Genomic DNA, 20,218 nt, shown 5'->3' with positions numbered 1-20,218 from the left:
TTTTTTTTTTTTTTTTTTGTTGTTCAACGTCAAACAATCCGTAGGTTTGAATTTAATATCGTAGCGATAAGATGAACTGCCCGTATCAGCAAGAAGGCTAGATTACGTCATGATATGATCGGATCATCGTAGAGCATATACTATTGTTCCACTTTGAGTCACTGTACTCTCAATGACGTGACGTTAAATCAACGCACTCTCTTCTGGACGACGACGACGACGACGAATAACTCTGTCCGATGAAATAAAATCCATATAGTCAGCTCAGCTCAAATAAGAAATAAATATGCGAAGAATAATCCCTACATATTTTCTTTCGTTCGATATCTCGCATACTTTAATAACGATATCTATATCTTTAAGTTTGTAGAATACGATTACCTCACGAACTCGCGAATACTCCTCTCTTTCTCGTAATATATATCTGTATTATAAAATATATTATATATATAAATATACATTTTTTTAAAATTTATTTTTTAAAAAAGATAATAAAAACCGATAGAAAATAAATGGAATCATGAAATAAAAACTTTGTCGCAGTTGAAAATCTAAATATTTCGAAATATTCAAAATGGCGGCTGAAATAGATCGAAGCCGTCATAAAAAGTAGGGTTAAATGTACTTTTACGTAGATTTAAAACGAAGTTGTATTGATTTTCAAGTAGATATTTGTTAGAATTTTTTTTATAATTAAAAATAGGAAATAGGAAATGATGTTTGAAAATGTTATTTGTGTTAGTTGGTGGCTTGATACGCTCCTTTGAAAAAGAGCGTTCGCGTTTGCCGGTGACTCGAGTCCGCGAGTATTCCTCCTCATCGTCCTCCACTCCACTCAACAGAGTCTCCGGACTATACGTTCCTCCGCAGCGGCGCGACGGTAAGCGCAAACCACACGACGACGAAGGGAAGGAAGTCGGTCCCTCAGTTTTAACTTGTCGGCCGTACCGATCGGATCTACCGGTCGCGAACGACGCGTTTAGTTTATTATCTTTATTTTTATTCTTAATCTTATTCCGCTTACTTATTTTATTTCCTTCCATTATTACTCGCTTGCTTTCTTACTACTTATTTACTTACTTACTTACTCATTTTCTAAGTTAATTAATTAGCCTAGGTCTAACTAGTTGAACGATTTTTCTTGAACTTTATCAGTAGTCGACCGTGAAACGCTCTAAACGTAAGAGCAGACAAAAGTTAATTTTTTGTAATAACGTATTATTTACTTTCGGAGCACGCGTCAACTTAAAATAGGGAAAGAGGAAGAGAGCCTGACTCCGTTACGCTCGAAAAAAACATGCTACCGCGAAAAGATCGGCACAGGGGCCGGCGGACCCGCGTGCCGAATCATTCCTAAACGATTTCCTACCGTCTTCCTCGTTTGTTCTTCTTTCAAACACGAGGAACTTTTTCTTCCTTCTTCTTCTTCTTCTACTTCTTCTTCTACTTCCTCTTCTTTTTTATCTTTCATTATCTTTTCGTTTTTTCCTAATTCCTTCTTTTTTTTCTATCATTCTTATCAATCATTCTTACGATTCTTTCTACTTTAAACCCCTTTCTCTCGTTGTCATCTTTCATTTGTTTTCTTGCTTACAATTAAACTTTTTGCCATCTCTCATAAACGGTGTGCCTCGTTGATCGCACGTGGATTACTCGTATGATCGTAAGAAGCTTTCTTATCGGCAAACGCCAAAGTGCAACCTCGTGAATCGAGCTTAACGAAGGTTCTGCGTCAGCGACCCCTTGCAAGGCGGTTACCCGTCTCGTCGTAAAGGCGAACCGGTTCGACGAATCGGGAAAAGGTAGGTGGCTCTAAAGAATTGCGACGGTTTCTGACCCTTCCTCTAGCCACCTTTTCTTCCAATCGATCTTTCACTTTCTTTATTTCTTCCTTCCTTCCTACCTACCAACCTTCTTCCGCTAATATTTAACCTTGCTTTTTACCTTCCCATCTTTCCATAGGTCAGGAACCAGGTATCCCGACTTGATTTGAAAATTGCCGCGTTTTGCGCGAAACAAAAGCCCGCGAATTTTCATCGGCTACGATCCATCGATCGATTAATAATTACCCTATCATATTTTAAGATAATAGATATTTATTGAATATAATTTTATTGTCTAAGTGTTGCTACGTTACTTTCGAAACTTTCTTTTTATCTCGATTGAAACTACACCGAGTCTAGGAAGTCTAGGAATGGCAGTAAATTATATCCGTTTTCTCGTAGTTGACACGTCCCCCATTGGCAATCGGAAAATGTAAATACAACTTATAACGTTGACATAATAGATTAAAGAATAAGAAGTTAAACCCATTGCAATATAGTTGCACCTGAGTACTCGTTACACGATCGTTAAGACATTAAAGAATATCATTTTTCAAGGAAAGAAAATTCCATTCGATCGAACGATCGATAATTCGATAGATCGATCAAGTTCATTGGAATCTTGAATAAAAATTTATTGAAATATTACGTTTCACAAAGCAATGCTTATCTCTATATAATCGATTAAATAAAGAAATTCAATATTTCACGATGACAAATATGATAATGACATTAAATATTTCGTTTCTTAGATAAATTATTTAATCGTTGATAAAAAAATAAAATTATATATGACGATTATTTCGAAATATTTAGTAAAAGGGGTTTAAAAAGGTGAGAACGTAGTCTACTCGCGACGACGAAAGTTCTGGCAGCACCAGCACCAGCAACAGCACCAGCAACAGCAACAGCAGCAGCAGGTGCTGGCGCTACACCTGTCCGCAGGCTGAGAGCACCGGTCAGCTTGTGCACCGAGGTCCGCTCGAAGCGTCGAATTCCACTGTGTTTACTCATTCGAAAAGAACGTTCCAGCCGAAGACTCCCGTAGTCGACCGAGTCCAAGAGAAACCGCGTGTCCTCGATGGCGCTACCATCGAAATTTCTTCGATTAAAAGAGAAATAAACTTTATATTTTAACAATAAGATTTATGTATATTTCTCTGCGTACGTGTGTGTGTGTTTAATTTTGCATATATGTATGGTATTTACGTATGTTTTCGTACGAGTGTATATTACGTGCATATTTTTGTATTGAAGTGTGTAGAAGAATGCATGATTCTGTCTCTACATTGATTTTTTGTATTTGTGCGGATGAGGGTGAAAAAAAGAAAAGGAAAGATAATGCAACAACAGTCTAGAGGAGGATGGTGAAATAGAAAAAGAAAGACTGGGCCAGGGAGCAGCCTCTTCACCTTCTAATATTAGTTAACTGAGTCACTACGCGATCCTCCCCAATCCTCCGGCGTCTTCTTCTTCGTCGTCGTCGTCGTTGTCGTCGTTGTCATTTGGACAAATAATAGTATCAAGTCCGTTGGCATGGCATTGACACAAAATCAAATGTTTTCTCGGGTCACCACGACGGGTCATTGAAGTCCATGCGAAAACACACTCCTTTGACGTTTCCATACGGAACTGTTGATGAAACAGGTTCTTAACGAAATGTTTTGTTAATATTGACTAGCGTTCTTGATTTTGAACGCGGAAATAGAAATTGTTTGGAATCTTGTATAAACAAAAAAAATGGTTACTTACTACATTATGTTAATTTGATGGAATAAATGTCGAAAAACACGAATACACTATTATTTCATATTTTTTCCTAGCTTTCTTTCATTTTTTTTCTTCTTCTTTTTCTTCTCAACAAGTTTTATAATCGTTTAATTATTTTGCTCGTCGTTCGGTTTATCTTGAATGAAAATTGTAATTAGTAAGTAAATGTGTAACTTGAATGAAACTTAATGAAACGAATGTTACTATCTCGATTCGTAAACTGCAATTTGAGTTTCGTCGTAAATAAAAGTTTGGATAATGTTATAAGCTTCTATTCTTTTTTTTCTGTTTTTTAATCGAATCGATTAAAATCATTAAGATTTCTTCTCTCGGTTAAGACATAACTAAAGCTTCGAACAAATCTCGTGGTATATCACGTAATTTCTAAATCAGGACATCGTGGCATACGGTGGTTGGTTCTTTCGTAACGTCGAAGACGTTGGTCGTATTCCAACTTCCAAATTAGAATTGTGTTCTATGCTCGAGGTAGACTCATAACGATTAAACGTCATTTTTAGAATGATGGATGTCGATCATATTCAACGTTGTCTTCATAAATTCTGATTGACTGCATTAATGAGAAATTTCTTGTACGCATTGTCATTTAACGTATCGTTAATTTAAAACTTACACGATTAGGTTTATCACACACATCGATAGTTTTATTAATAATAAATTTAGCACGCGTACAAATCTTGAATATTTTGTTTCGCGAAAATATTCGTCAGGAAAAGTATGTGAAATAATTTTGATGATTGTTGTATAGGAATCAAAAATCTATTTCGTATTTTTTGAAATTCTTCAAATAAGTCAATCAAAGATCACCCTAATCTTCATAAATATTTTTAATCGTATATGTATACATATATATGTATATAATCATTTTCAAAGAAGACACGATTAACTGGTATCAAAGAGAACGATTGACTTTATTAACCTTGGAAGATGTCGTTCATAAACGACCTGAAATAATGGCGGTGGCTCGCATTGCATAATAATCAACTAGCACCGTCGTCGTAGCGAGAGTGAAAGCAACTCGTAGATGCGAGCTAGGCACATTAGAATCGTCTAACCACAGTGGTATGGAGCTCTAACTGTATCTTCTATTTCTTAGCTGTAGATAACCAATTATATGGAACTGCATAACGAAGCTTTTCTTTCGATTCATACAATTTCAATTGATTATTTATTATTAATTAAAAACATTTGATTAATACGTAGCCCAGTATAGTATTAATATCATATTTGTTTGAATTTTGATATATATTTCAAAAAAGATCTAATTCATTTATTTTTCACATCGTATTTCTAATTTAACATACATACGAGTCGTAAAAATATTTCGGTAGAATTTTAATGTGGAACTCAAGTCGTTGCACCGATAAAATCATCAGAAGAAAAACAAGCGCGAGATGAATCGGAAAAAAAACTATTTATAAAAAGACACATTGAAATACTGGCTGTTATCGTTCGCTTTAAGCAGAGAAAGCTTAAAATAAGTATAAAAAGAAGCATCAACGGCATCTGTTCCGATGCTTTTATTGTGAAGAAGCAAAAGGGGAAATAAAGATAAGGCCTATAAAAATCCTCACTCAGGGGCATTACTTTCGTTCATCTTTAACTATACAGCTTACGCTATAAATATATATATATACACACATCGTAGTTTGTGACTCACGATTGGATTCGTTCATAAAAATCCCTCTGATTATCTCCTTATCTTTTCGATCGCGTAATTTCTATTTCGTCTTAATCTGATTTTTCGGCCTCGATAAATCATTATAAAATGATCATATTTATTAAATTACCATACGAAATTACTATTATAGTGAACTATAAAATAAAGCATATAAAAATAAATTTGTTTAATTAGATCGTAAATATAAATTTACGATACGGCAATCGAATGTTTGCAATTTCATTATAATTAATTGGATCGCATTGACAGATGATAAATTAATATTTTAAATTATAATTAGAGAGAGAGAGAGAGAGAGAGAGAGAGATAATATGATCATCGAATATTATAAAAAAAATTGTTTAATAATTTATATTAAGTATAATTATTATTAGATTATTCGTTTCAATACTTTGAAGACGATATAGGAATACTTTAATACATGTTAACATCATTTATATGTATGTAGTTACATACATACATCGACACGTGAAGCATTTTAATATTCGATAGAGGAAAACATCTACGCTAGCCACCCTAACTAACTAATCCACTGTCCACAACTCTGTCTAGTAGTCAATATCTATGCGTAGAATATTCTCCCTAGTATACGCGATTACGTTACTGCTAGAAAACGTACGAGGAAACCATATAAATGATTAGCTGCTTGCAGGCATAGTTCGGTAGCCGTTGAGATATTTGCATATATATACACATTTACCTATATACTTGGATTTCAAACGTTAACGTTAAATTTAAAAAAAAAATGGGGAGGAAAATTATAAAAAATATATCGTCTGCAATAGATCGCAACATTTTGACAAGAAACTTATCTTTGTTTTCCATCGCACATCGTTAAAGTACACCCACGCTTAACCTCCCGTCAACTTATGTTTTCAAAAGATACAAACTTACACCTGTTACCTCAAATAAGCGATGAAGATTAGTAGGAAAAACCTCGAACGAGAATGGCAACAGGCGTTCTTGTCTCGACATAAATAGAATTAATAATAATATATTATAATTCGTAATCTCTAACGATAACTTTTTTTCGGATTTTTAGTGCTGTCTTCGGGAAGGAGTCTCGATGTAATTGTACCAGAAATCGCTGATAGACAGGGTTATCGTCAACGTCAGAAACAATTGGAACTTCCTCTAGATCGTCGGTATCAACAACAACGAGAACAGCAGTATAAACGAGGAATAGGAGGAGTTGAAGAAGAAGAAGAAGAAGGAGAAGAAGAAGAAAAAGGTAAAGAGGGAAGAAAAGGAGCAACCTCGATGTCGACTTTAGTGTGCTGTGAGCCGGTCTCGGCCGGACGGCCGCGAGACAACCTCAAACTCGTTCTGAACCGCAGTTTGAGCGAACCAGGTCCACCGGCGACGTCCTCGTGCTTCCTCTCGTCGCCGACGTCGCCCGTATCGCCAACTCCCTCGACTACCAGCAGCGTCGACAGTTGCATCACCGACGTTAGCGGAATAACCGACATTGCCAGCAGCATCAGCAGCACCAGCAGCAGTGGTATCAACTGCAATAGCATTAGCAGTGGTAGCAGCACTACCAGTGGCCCCGGTACCATCATCATCGATAACGAACCTATTAACACCGACGTACATCGTCATTATCATCATCATCATTATCATCATCATCATCTTCATCATCATCATTACCATCAACACCAACTTCATCCTCTCTCAGCATCGAAACGTTGCAAGCTGGAGACGGTTAGCCTTCCCGCGAGTCCTTGCTCCGAGAGCAACAGTCTTCAAAAACAATTAGTTCTCCAAAGAACCCGTACCATAACACCCAATGAGTTGGCTCAACGAATTATTGAACATCCTACGAGCAGTCCTGTGCTCTTAGATTGTCGGCCATTTATTCTCTACAACGTCAATCATATTCGTGGTGCCATCAACGTAAACTGTTCCGATCGATTCAATAGACGACGCTTGCAACTGGGAAAAGCAACATTGGCCGATCTTGCTACTGCCAGAGAAGGCAAAGAAATTCTACGAAGGAAACAATATAGAGAAGTTGTCGTTTACGACGACTGCACCGCCGAACTGGAGTACCTTCCTATTCAACATCCCTTGTTTCTGGTACTGGCTGCTCTCGTAGAGGACAATCGAGAACCCGCTTTACTTATCGGTAAGTAATCCAATTATTTTTCTTATCTGGTCAGACTAGATCGGATCGAATTATTTTCTCGTTATTATCGTTACGTAATAAGGCTTTTGAAAAACCTTCAAATATTTCCAACGTTTCTCGCGAAGATTATCGGACAACGATGAATCCTATGGAATTTGTAATTTTCAATTGTCGTGTAGGTGGAGAATACTTAAGAACGATGACTTTCGTAAATCGTGGAGAGATAATAGATTCTTATAGAGAGAAACGTACTGTGATTATAAAGCTGGCTCGTATTCGTATCGACCTTGGCTTTTATCTCGATTTTATAAGAACGTAGATACATGTGTAGCATATATACATTGTCAACAGATAATTTTAATTGAAATATCATCCTTCGAGAAATAACAGATAAAAATGAGAGAAAACTAAATACAAACAATAATTGTCTTGTCTTTCTCGAAGTTTAACGAAATTTATCAAAGTTTGCATGACAAGTTCTACGCTCCGTTTTCGAACTTTCCGAAATAACGATGATGTTATTAGGATGATATTCTTGCCCGCAACCGCCTCCGTATCTTCTAACGCGTGTAAATTTTCCCACGTTATTTTTTCATCCTCCTTTACGCGCACCATTTTCGTTTCGTACGAACGTTGCCAAGATGAGAACTTTTGTCTTGAGACAATTTCGTCGTAGCAGCGCACGCTCCAACTATTTCAATATTCATTTTAATTACATTTTCATCTAAAACAATTTATATAATTTATCATTTGATTTTTATTTTATATTTCCTTTTTCTTTCTTTTTTTTTCAAATATTTATAATTTAATAAATAAATTTAAAGAGAATATATATTATATATTTTTAATTACTTCATATTAAATTATATATATATTTTATACAACATAAAGAGTAGGAAAGGGGTCGGAAATGTTTTGATCGAACAAAAAATTGTTTCTATATTGGATTCGAAACCTTTCGAGATCCCATTTGCTTATATATTCATAAAAAAAAAAGATAAAGAAAAATGAAATATTTCTGTTTAGATGTGATACTAGAAGAATAACAATCATATTAAATGTTTTTATCGTTGCACGAGGAAAAAAAATAGAAAAAAATAGACTATTCTAGTTGGTGATTCCGGTGCGTGGACTTCTAAATGAAATTCAACTCGGTCGATATTGCGCAAACGTCAGCCTGGAGTTGAATGGAAAATGTTGAAGGAAACGTGGGAGGAGGAAGAAGAGCTGGAGGAAGAGGGTGTGAAGGGGGAGACGGGGCGAGGGGTGAATAGAACGTGCGATAGTCACCTACGAGCCGCGTATCACCACTAGGTCATAATCCTCTCAACAACCGGTAGTCAACTAACAATAAAACACACACATGCACACAATACTATAATTCTGAGCGTAGTTATTATACTGACAACTAAATTCGTTTTATATTCTTTTTCTATCTACGTGTATTCTATAATTAAAAGATTATAGAATAATATTTAATAAAAAAAAAAAATAAAAAATATGTTAGATACATTTTTTTTTAGAAACAATAAATCATTGTCGAAAATATTCGAATGAAAAAAAGCAACGGATATAACGTTGAGTTATATTTTTCCGCGAATTTTGTTATTATTTTTCTTTTCTTTTTTTTTTTTTACCTCGACATGGAATAAAACATTATAATTAGCGGATAAAAATTCTTGATAAAGAGTACAAGGTCGATAATGGGAAGGAACCGGTCGTTGATAAATTTACCGCCTGACGAGCAACCCCTTGTTCCGTCGCGCTCTAATTAAATAGCTTCTGACTAAATGGTATCATCCTCTTGGTGCTATAAAGAAACGAAAATTTCAAGAAAATATATTTACATACAAATATATTACATTCGTAACTTTTACAATGCAATTAATTCATTTGGTATCCGTACCAAAATCGTATTAAACGAAACTTAAAAACTAATAAAAGTAAGAGGAATGAAATGTATTTATGTTATAATTTCGATTTCACAAGTGTGTTTCATGATATTTACTAGAAACGATATTTTCATACGATGTAAAACAAGTGTGAGATAATAATGGCTTAGAAGATATTCAACTACTTGGCATGGAAAGATGTAAATATGTGTCATTATTTTCTGTAAAATTAAATACATTAGTTGCTTTTCACGTTAACATTTTTTTTTTCTAGTCTTTGTATTGATTCGTATTTCGTATTATCTCAATATGGATGCATTTCCGGTTATTACATTATTAAAAAAAAAAAGATGGAATGATTTTTATAACATTTAACGATCAAGGGATATTTCAGTGCAAGGTATTTAAATATTACTGACATTTGTTGATACTTCTACGATAAAAAAAGAAAAAATTAATGATAGAAAGAGATGTGTGACTCGTGAAAACACGCGACTCTTGATATTAGGAAAAATATAATGTAGTATAAAGATAAATAGGGAATTATTACATAGATATATATATATACGTTGATGGGGGGAAAAAAAAAACATTAGAATGCCAACGCTCTTATCGCTGACGCCGTTTTACTGAACGTTTCGTTCGTATCGTCAAGGAAAATTATAAGTTCGTATTATTTACTTACTCACTTACTTATTTGTTTACTTACTCATTTTATCAAAGCTAATCTATACGTGTAAATAACATCGGTTTATATTATTTTTTCGCAAAATAATCTGCGACCGAAATGATTCTCGATGTTTTAAAGAATGTCTATGGAATAATTGATTTACGTTTACATTAAAATATAATTAATCAATGTTTTCATTTTGATTCATTAAAAAATCTCTTTATAGTGAGTCACACACACTGATATATGTCTTATTAGAATCAAAATATACTGGAAATCATTGAATCATTTATTTCGTAGACAATACTGTGAATCATTGAACAAACTCTCTGTAGAATCATTTAATTATCTCGTTTATAACGTCTCGATTTATTTTCAAATGGTAAACAATAACCAGAGCTTCGAATATTGAGCAAAGTTATGCAAAATACTACCATCCCTTTAAAATGACGAATAATTATTCTAAACATAGTACAAATCTTATAATTCTATGATCTTTATATTGCAAAATAATTACTAATTTATAAAACCACTCTTACATTTTACAAATATTTCAAACTCTATTAAAAAATAATTCTATTTTAAACTGATAATCACATAAGAAAATAGAATATAATATTAATTGTAATTACACGTTATTAAAAATAATCTATCGAAAAAAAACATGATAAAACAATATCTCAAGAAATAAACATTAAATAAAAATCTTCACAAACCAAATTAAAACAATTTCAAATTAATAAGGATTGATATAGCATTTGCATAAACTTGTGGTCCAATTGTTTAATCAAAAATTCTTATCATATGATTACCTCTTTAATGTACATAAAAATATCTTTATGCACATATACGATTCTCAAAAAAATAAAACAAAAGAGAGAGAGAGGAAGAGAGGAAGAGTAAAAGAAAAAAAAAAAACAAAGATAAAAAGAATTACACATTATCAAGGTTTGGTAAATTTCTCCATAAACTTGGCCCAATTGTTTAATCAAAAATTCCTTATCACAAGTTGTGATTACCTTTCGTGTGCATAAAAGAATCTTTTAGCAAATACGTACCTGGAAGAATTAAAAAAAAAAAAAACGTGATAGAAAGAAACAGAAAAGGAAGATAGATGAGAGAGAAAGAGAGAGAGAGAAAGGAAGAAGGAATAAAAAAAAAAAAAAAGGTGAAGAGGTGCTTAAAGTCATCGCGACGACGCGATGTATACGCGCGCAACGGCCGAGGTAAAAGGTGGGGATCTATTCATAGGGAATGACTCACGTCGAAGATGACGTCGCGAATAGCGGCCAGAATTTGCGCACTACACGCTTTGGTACTACTAACACACACGGACAAAGAGAATACACCTATAAACCTCTCTCTCTCTCTCTTTCTCTAAATCTATCTCTTACATATATAAATATATATACATGTATATATAAATATATCTATGCGCACGTGCATGTGTATATGTATGTGTGATATGTGTATATATATTTATACAAATGTGTGTGTATGTGTGTGTGTATATATATATATTGAAGAAACGCGATGCGCGCGATCTCATTTCCGATTTTCCTTTCGTTTGGCAAAGAACAAATTTTGTGACGCGCATGCTCGCAAACGATCGAGAGAACGGAGCCAACGAAGAAGTCGATGACCGTTTCCAATGTCTTTCTCTTACTCTTTCTCTTACTCTTTCTCTTACTCTTTCTGTCTTTCGTTTCTCCATCGTCGTCGTTTTACTGCGACCGCGTTTTCGGCGAACTCACCAATGAATCTTCGAACTTCCTGTTCCGTATTCTTTATTATGTTTTAACGAGTTTAAATATCATTTGATATTATCAATGATCGATCACACATTTTTTTCTTGCAGATTTTTTTCTCATTCAATTTTATATACACATGTCATTTTACGTGAATTTTTTGATCGAAAAATATACTACGATACAATTCTGATCAATCATTCTTATTTTGATATTGTTAATTATTCAATACAATAATGGAAAATAACAAATATTGTAAATGCGAAATGGACTAACAACAAAAAAGGGAAAGAAATTTTGAGAACAAATATTAAATTGACCAATATGTGGTGTCAGTATTATCTAATAATTTACTTATCGATGAAATTGAATAATTTGTTGAAAAATAAGATAGCCGTGTACGTTCATAAATATATAAATAAATAGATTACATTTATTTAGCTGGCAAATTTTACGAAACAAATGCAGAAAAAGAGAGAAAGAGAGAATAAAAAATTGGACATCATCCCCCAAGGTTAAATCTTGCGGGTAGGTTAAAAAAAAAATAAAATAAAATAAAAAAAAAGCATAAGGCATTTCATACCGAAAGGTTATCGACTGTTCGAACTTGTGCGTTATTCTAAGGGGCATGCGCGCGCTCGTGCGCATCACGAAAAATACGCGCACTTTTTCGACCGATGACGGGAGCAGAAGTCATGCTAAATTCACCGATGAGCTAAGCCGGACTTCGATGCGAAAAGCTGCGACAGAGAGAATAATAAACGATCTTCTCTACTCGACCCGTACCGTAAACTTCCGCGCGAGAAAGACGACGAAAAAAAAAATATATATATATATATATATAAAAAGAGAGAAACAAGCAAGCAAGTTTCTTCTTTTTTTATTTCGGGAGACAGAGAGAGAGAAAAAAAAGCGATAAAAATATACCAAAAATATCATATTGGAAATAATAATAATAATAAAAAAAAAAAAAAATAGAAAAAAGTTTGCCTACGCATCGATATTAATTTCTAATCTTTATTTCGTATTAATCATCGTTCCTAATACGAATTTAAAATGCAAATGAATTTTCCAACGACGAGAGAAATCGACTAGAGAAAGAAAGAGTGTGAGAGAAAGAGAGAGAAATATTGATCGTCATCGTACGAAGTGTGAAAATAAACTAGTTGGCGTATCGAGAAAGATTTACACTTAATCCCATCTAATTATTAACATTTCTATCGTAACGAAGTTAAATTTAAATTTTTATTAAAGTAAGACGAATGTAAAATTGTTTTTTAATAGAAAATATTTATGCACGTTAAATTACGACCAATAGACTCTAACAAAGTTATACAAAATATTCAAATATAATTGATTTTATGATTTATTTTAGACATGTACGATAAATCATTGCGATGATAATAAATCATAAAAATCGATTATTTTGCTTGTCATAATTACTAGCACATTGAATTTCGTAAATGGTGATTTTTTTCGCAGGTAAATTCTATTTATCTTTCTTCCCTCTCTCTCTCTTTTTCTTTTTTCAAACAAAACAAGAGATCGTGACTCTCGATGTCGAAGTTTGTTTTTCGCAAGAAACACGAGAAAGATAGATGTAATAAGAGAAAGAAAGAGAAGTTAAATTCACCGATGAACTAAGCGCCAGGCTCGCTGCCACCACCTAGAGAACGTTAAATATCTCTCCGAGTAACAAGTAATATATAGTATATATAGTATGTGTAACAGCAACGAAGTAACAGCATTAGCAGGAGCAATAAGATAAAAGAAGGAGAAAACGGACGATTTGAATCTTGAATCGTATTGATGCTGTGTGTTATGTAAGAAACTTTACTACGTTTCTCTTACGCATTTTTCTCTTCTCGTTCGAGATAATATCATGGTTCGATCATCTAAAAGAGAAAATAAAAACTCGAATAATCAAATCAATCAATTTCACTTATCGCAGATAAATTAATCATTCATTTATTTTACTACTTTTTTTTTCCTAAGTACAATGAGAATCCTAATCAAATGATAATTTTGCGTAATTTGCTATATTATTCGTTGTGTTTTATTAATTAAGTTAAATAAAATTTCTCTATTTCTTTTTTTTCTTATTAAGGGTGGTTTTGTCTGATAATCTCGCAAAATTAATATACGCGCGTTTGTGAAAATGTTTTAATCGAATTTCTCTCGTTAGGTTTGTTAAAAGAAAAAGAAAAAATAAAGCAAAAAAGGAAAAATCCGTATCGACTATTATAATTATTACAACCGTATCACGTGATATAAGAAGCTTTCGCAAAGTTCCCTCGTTATAGATTCATTTTTCATGCTAACATAAGTCGTAGATCTAACGACACTTTGTTTTTTTTTAAGCCAACATTAGAATAAACCTTCGCATTAAGGAAACATTGAAAATAATAATAACCACAACATCATAGACTCTATTTCTGTTTAAACTCTCGTATTATTTTAGATCGTTAATATTTTTAGGAAAGATTCATTTGTGGTGTCGCTAAGTGCTACGAAAAGTGCATGCCATCGTTACTAATGTTAAACGTTAAGGTCAAAGCAACAGCCAACTATCGCAACAGCCAATAATTCGCATCTTTTCTAGTTATATAAGTCGCGTTTCAATTTATGATAGAAAATAAGGAAGAAAGTGAGAACGAACGAGACAAGATAGAACTATTACCCAAAAAATGAAGACACAAAAAAAAAAAGAAAGAACAAAGAATAAAATATTTTATAAACAATTCGTTTACGTCTGTCGTAGAACATTTTGAAAAGTGCATACAATCCTTATTAATTCTAAACGTTAAAGTCAAATCAACAGCCAATAATTCGCATCTCCTTAAGGTGATCTGATTGTGAGTCACGTTTAAGTTTCCGATCAGAAAAAGGAAGAAAGTTAGAGAGAGTGAGATAGAACTATACCAAATGATAAAAACAGAAAGAGACAGAAAAAGAGGAGGAAGAACAGGAGGTGGTGAAGGAGGAGGAAAAAGGAGATGCGTTATGCAACCGTGATTTTGACATACGGCTCGTTCGTACGCTTAGCCAATGTAAACATACTGTGGGGTTAACATACACGGTGACTCACCCGTTTTAGTATACACGTCAAAGAAAAGAGTAGTAATGTGTGGCGGGGCCAACGAAGCAACCGACCGACTGAACGACCGTCCCAGTTGATGCCAAAGTACTACAACGACACGTTAACTCTCACTTTAATGTGCCAGAATCATTTACTAACACCCACGGATATGTTGCTTTCGATTTCGATCCCTCTTTTTGTTTCGTCGTATTTCCTAATAAAAATTGCGATCGTGCAGCAAACAAAATTCGATAAAAAATAAAACTCTTTTCAGCTCGTATCCGAAATAAAAATTTATCACGTATTCATTTTTTCCTCCCTGTATTTATTTATGCATTGCATAATTAGTGTCAATAATGTCATAAGTATTCGAAGAATTGCATTAATGCTTTTCCTTTCTTTTTTCTTTTTTTTTTCTATTTAAGCGTGGCATTTGTGAAAATCATGCTTGAGAAAGCAAATATATACGTAATATATTTAAATATGTTTAATTGGTGGAAAAGGAAATATTATTATTATTTTCTTTGCATTGTACTTGCATCAATGCTATTGTTTATCGTATCAATTAGAAAAAACAAAGCTTACGTGTTTATATAAATATATTATATATACTGAGATAATGAATCACAGAAAAAAAAATTTTGTCATCGTTAAAATCACGTGGAAAATTATAGGGAGGGAAAAAAAGGTAAAATTCAAACAACAACAAAAAAATTAGAAATAGATACAAATGTAAATGTTTCATAGAAATAAATAACAAACAAACAGAATGAGATAGAGAAAGAGAGGAGTATGTAATAAAAATCAGTATATTTCAACGATTGATCAACGTCAGTGTCGACAGTAGCGATTAGAAAGACGGAAGTAACGACCTACGAAGAATTAATTAAAATAGAAGATATAAAATATGACTCGCGTAGATATATAGTGAGCGCATCAAACGACAAGACACGTGTTTGTTTGCAGGCATCGCAGTCTCTTAATTCTCACGATTCTCTTCCCTGTTCTCTACTTGTCGGAGAACAAAGCATCGTTACGTGTACACCTAGCGACTTCTGCGTGTCTCTTGCCATACGTTAATATATTTCTGTGTTTATGTGCATGCGCGTATGTAAAATTGCTTGCATTTACGTATAATACGTAACGTATATAACGTATATAAGTATGTATAATATTTATTTATGTATATAAACGTGCAGATGAATAGGAGGGAGCCGTGTTGTTACGTACCGAGAAACGAGTAATGTAATTCATGCAAATTACATTACGTCGACGAGCATAGCTGACCGACGGTTATCACTAGACCGAAACTTTTCATTCAACGAACATGCCGACGCACATATATACATATATTACATATGTATCACCGTTCATTCGTTCGTTCGTTCGTTCGTCCATTAGATTAATTCAGCAAGTTTTTCAATAATCTTTCCACGGCCATAGGAGGAACTAATTTAACTAACTAACACGTGTAGTTTTTTTTTCCTCGGTTTGATCAATGAGAAAAAAAAAACATAATCTCTTAATGCAATAACATACTACTTATATCGACATATAATAGCAGTAACTTAAATGAATCTCAATGGTAAACGTTTGCCGTTCAACGAATAGTCCATGGGTCTGATTGATTTGGATGCACCTTAACATCCTAATCTGAGAAGGGCTTTGTACCAGATGATCCACACTCGTAACGACAGCTCATAGTCCGGATGACGAGAAGAGCCAATAGAAAGACTCTCGCGAACGTATGTTGCATAGACCATTCATCGTAAAGAAAGCGAAATAGAAAAAGAGAAAGAGAGATTACATTCGAGTTAGGAGAATGGGAAAAGGATGGAAGATGAAGCGCGTACACGTCATACGCATTCACAGCGTTGCCATCGGTGAATAAGCCCTTGAATTAGGGCCATTTTTGAGGGGTGGAATGAGGGTTGAAGGCCGGACTAGTAGACGCGATGTTTGCGGGACGAGGCCAGCGGAGAGTAGAAGGAAGGTACTATGGTATGAGAATCAAAGGGAACTCTGTACTCTTCTTTCTAGATAGAAAGAGATAGAAATAAAGGGATGTAGTACGGGGGTAGGACTCGCAGCGTGCGCCGGACACGTTAGTCATTGATACACTTTAAACCGAGCTTCTAGCGGGTGACTCATATATAATAATCGTCGTCATCGACAGCTGATCCAGATGCGTTCTACGACGCAAACCACGTTCACCACCCTTATTCGATCGGACAGAAAAGTGGGGGTATCCGTTGCTATCCCCCTTTTTTTCGGCTTCTCCTTTGGGCTCTTAGGGCCAGAGAAAAGCTCACAAAGGCAAAATGCGACACCGCCACCCCCTAAACTCAACCCGGTTGCAGCACCCACCCCCCTATCCGACCAAACCCCCTTCTCTTTTGACTACTCCTCTCAGCCTCTCAAAAAGCGATGACTAATTCATTAAGTCCCTTTTCTCTTTTTCTCTCTCTCTCTCTCTCTCTCTCTTTCTCGCAGCAGCAGCAGCAGCAGCTTTTTTGGCACATCAACCCCGCGACTATGACGAGCTCTTCACGCTTCTACGATTTTCCGATTTTCAATTTGCTTCGGGGGGTATGGGGGTTCCCCTTTACTCTCATGAAAAGGAATATCCCACGGGCATTCAAGCAAACTAACAAGAATTTTTCTTCTCATTTAACCAATTTTCTTTTCTATATGCATATTTGATCGTTTTCGAATTATAAATTCTTTCATTTTGTTTAACAGATCGGGAAGGTGGATAGTAGGTAGGTCAATTGATTCGATTAAATTCAATTGAATTTATAAATCCCTACTATATATAATATATTTCGTAAACAGTAAACATTTGAACGATAAATCATATTTTATTATATTAATCGTTCGAAGAAATATCATTGTTATTCTATGTTAATCGTTCGGAACACATAATAAAGAACTTTTAATTTTCTTTATCATTTTCACGGTTATTAAACACAGCCGTTACAGAACATTAAGTTAGGGTTGCGTCTATCATCCGACAGTTTGCATCAATTAATGTCATTTATCTACTTTTTTGCAAACTCATGCTCCTTCTATACTTCCTCTCTCTCTCTCTTTCTCTTTAACAAGATGAATACCGAACAGATTTTGTTGATAAAGAATAAAATAGGGAAATTTGTTGGATATAAAGTATCTTACAAACGTTTTAAATAAAATCTGAAATTCAAATAAAGGACTATCCCGTTATGGGATTTGAATGTTTCATAAAGTGACTAATTGTAAAATCTCGAAGAATACGAGATCAACTCATCGCTTAGCATGATCTCGTAATCTCTGAACAAAGAAAATTTTTATGGGACCACGTAGTTGACGAGGAAACAGATGACGTAAATATTCTACGTGGTTCCAATTCGTGGACCATGACGCGGTAAGTTAATTACAATTTCCTTGAAATAGTCTGATCGATATTGTTACCTTACTCGTTCGATTATTGCTACGTGAGTCATGCACGCACTTTTCATCGCTCGAGTCACAATTATTTGTTAACATTACACGTCCTCCGATATTGACTGATTACTCCTCTATATCTCTTCTTCATAATGTTCAAATATTTGCAAACGCGAGTCAAACAAAAAGAAAAAGAAACAAGTTGATGCGAAAGTAGATCGATTGATCGATTGATTGATAAATTACTCACCAGCACCACCATGGGACTCTCGTTGATTTTTGACGATATAATCGATTATCCTTGTTGACATGCCATGCGTCATTGAAAATACGGAAAAATACCGAATGAAAATGACAGAAGGAACAAATCGTCCAATAAAATATCTATTTCAATTAAAAATTTATTTTAATACAATTTATAACAATCGCGTTAGAAATAATATTTGAAATTCTCCGTGTTAAACTTCTTCAGGTGACTCACGCCGAACGATAATCTCAAAACTATAAAATGTCTTTCTTGTTAGTTACGATTAGGATTAGAAATTTATTGAGAAAAATGATAGAAAAATGAAAATAAGTGTGTGAGAGAGAGAGTATTGTAACGTGGCCGAAGGAAAAGATTAAATGAAGTAGAAAAGAGTAACACGATTCTACGAAAATGTGTGCTGGTTTTCTCGACGATGGATAGTTATAACGTGACTCATAGAAAAATGATTGCCATAGAGGAGCAATTATCTCACAGTGTGCTTGACACTTATAATAGAAATAAACTAGAAAAAAAGGGGAAAATACATGGGGCTGAAAATACATGCTTTCAAATAATACTATTTTCTAATATCAATTGTCATTACGTATTAATTGAATGAGTCAACAAAAATGATTATAATTTAACAAATAAAAAAGTAAACAAATTATAATTACACACAAATCTATAATAATTAATATAATTATATATTTATTTTTTAATGAAAAAATAATAAAGACAAAAATTGAAACAATGTAAGGGAATGAGCCGAATTGGTGGACTCTCGCGGTGTTTTGTTTCTAATCGCGCTTTCCTACCCAAGTTAGTTTCTTCTGGATCGTCAAAGCGTCGAATCACGAATGCCTCGGTTGCTTACTTTCTCTCTGACTCACCGTGGCCTCCTCGGGGCCCGTCATTGCCGTTGTTGTTATCGTCGTTGTCGTCGTCGTGGTGTCCTGGTGTCGTTCACTTCTATCCACTTGTTCCTAAATCCAAATAATCCTTTAATTCGACTAAAAAAACCTTTCGATGATCGAGAAACAATGAAGTTACAAAATATATTAAAATAAATTCAATTTTATACAGGCAAGAGATGAACTAATTTTCAACATATAATATAACTTTTTTTTCCCCCTAAATCATAGTAATATCGTAAATAGAGAAATTCTCTGACGTTAGGCACGGTGGACATTTTGATTGGTATCGAGGCGAAAGTAGAAGAATCAGAGCAGAACGAAAACATTTTCTGTCCAGTGTAGTTTCATATCAATCAATATATTATTATGTATGATATATCTCTCGAACTATATATTTTTAATAAAAAAAAAAAAAAAAGTGAAAAAGAACTCAAAGAAGATCGAATTTCCACAAGACACATTTTCAAATACATCGATACTGGTATTTGAAAAATATCGATGGATCGAAGTGAAAGAGAGGCTGCTTTCGCTCGAATAAACTCGTAAACATTTGATCGAGATACGAGGAATTCGAAATGGAAAAAAAAAAAGCAGGAATTTGTGAAATTTATCTCTCTCTCTCTCTCTATCTATCTATCTCTCTCTCTCTCTCTCCATGTATCTATCTATTTCCTAGTTTTATTTAAATAACTGGATACGAAAGTTAAAAGCTATTCCTCGTGTATTCTGTTATTCGACTTGGAAAGTATGTAAATAAATAAATATGAAAGAGTTCACATAGGCGTCTATCGGCGCTAGAAGGAGCTAAAGGCAGCCTCCGTATCT

The 20,218-nt window shown here is 34.1% G+C and overlaps 1 protein-coding gene across 3 annotated transcripts in view; it reads left to right on the top strand.

The window, feature by feature from the left end:
• Nucleotides 1-20,218, top strand: part of LOC106783779 (dual specificity protein phosphatase 10-like) — a 50,036-nt gene that overhangs the window by 8,455 nt on the left and 21,363 nt on the right. For 2 of the 3 annotated variants that reach the window (XM_014742621.1, XM_014742620.1), the window contains one exon: nucleotides 6,335-7,420. In XM_014742621.1, the coding sequence (XP_014598107.1) occupies nucleotides 6,335-7,420 (1,086 nt within the window). Of the gene's footprint in view, nucleotides 1-1,709; nucleotides 1,803-6,334; nucleotides 7,421-20,218 lie in introns of those variants that run through there. The other variant, XM_014742622.1, reaches the window with a different exon arrangement.

This window comes from Polistes canadensis, unplaced genomic scaffold (genome assembly GCF_001313835.1).
Source record: "Polistes canadensis isolate GaletaPanama2010 unplaced genomic scaffold, ASM131383v1 scaffold_25, whole genome shotgun sequence".
In the NCBI taxonomy this organism is placed as follows: domain Eukaryota; kingdom Metazoa; phylum Arthropoda; class Insecta; order Hymenoptera; family Vespidae; genus Polistes; species Polistes canadensis.
This window is presented reverse-complemented; position numbering and strand designations above follow the sequence as displayed.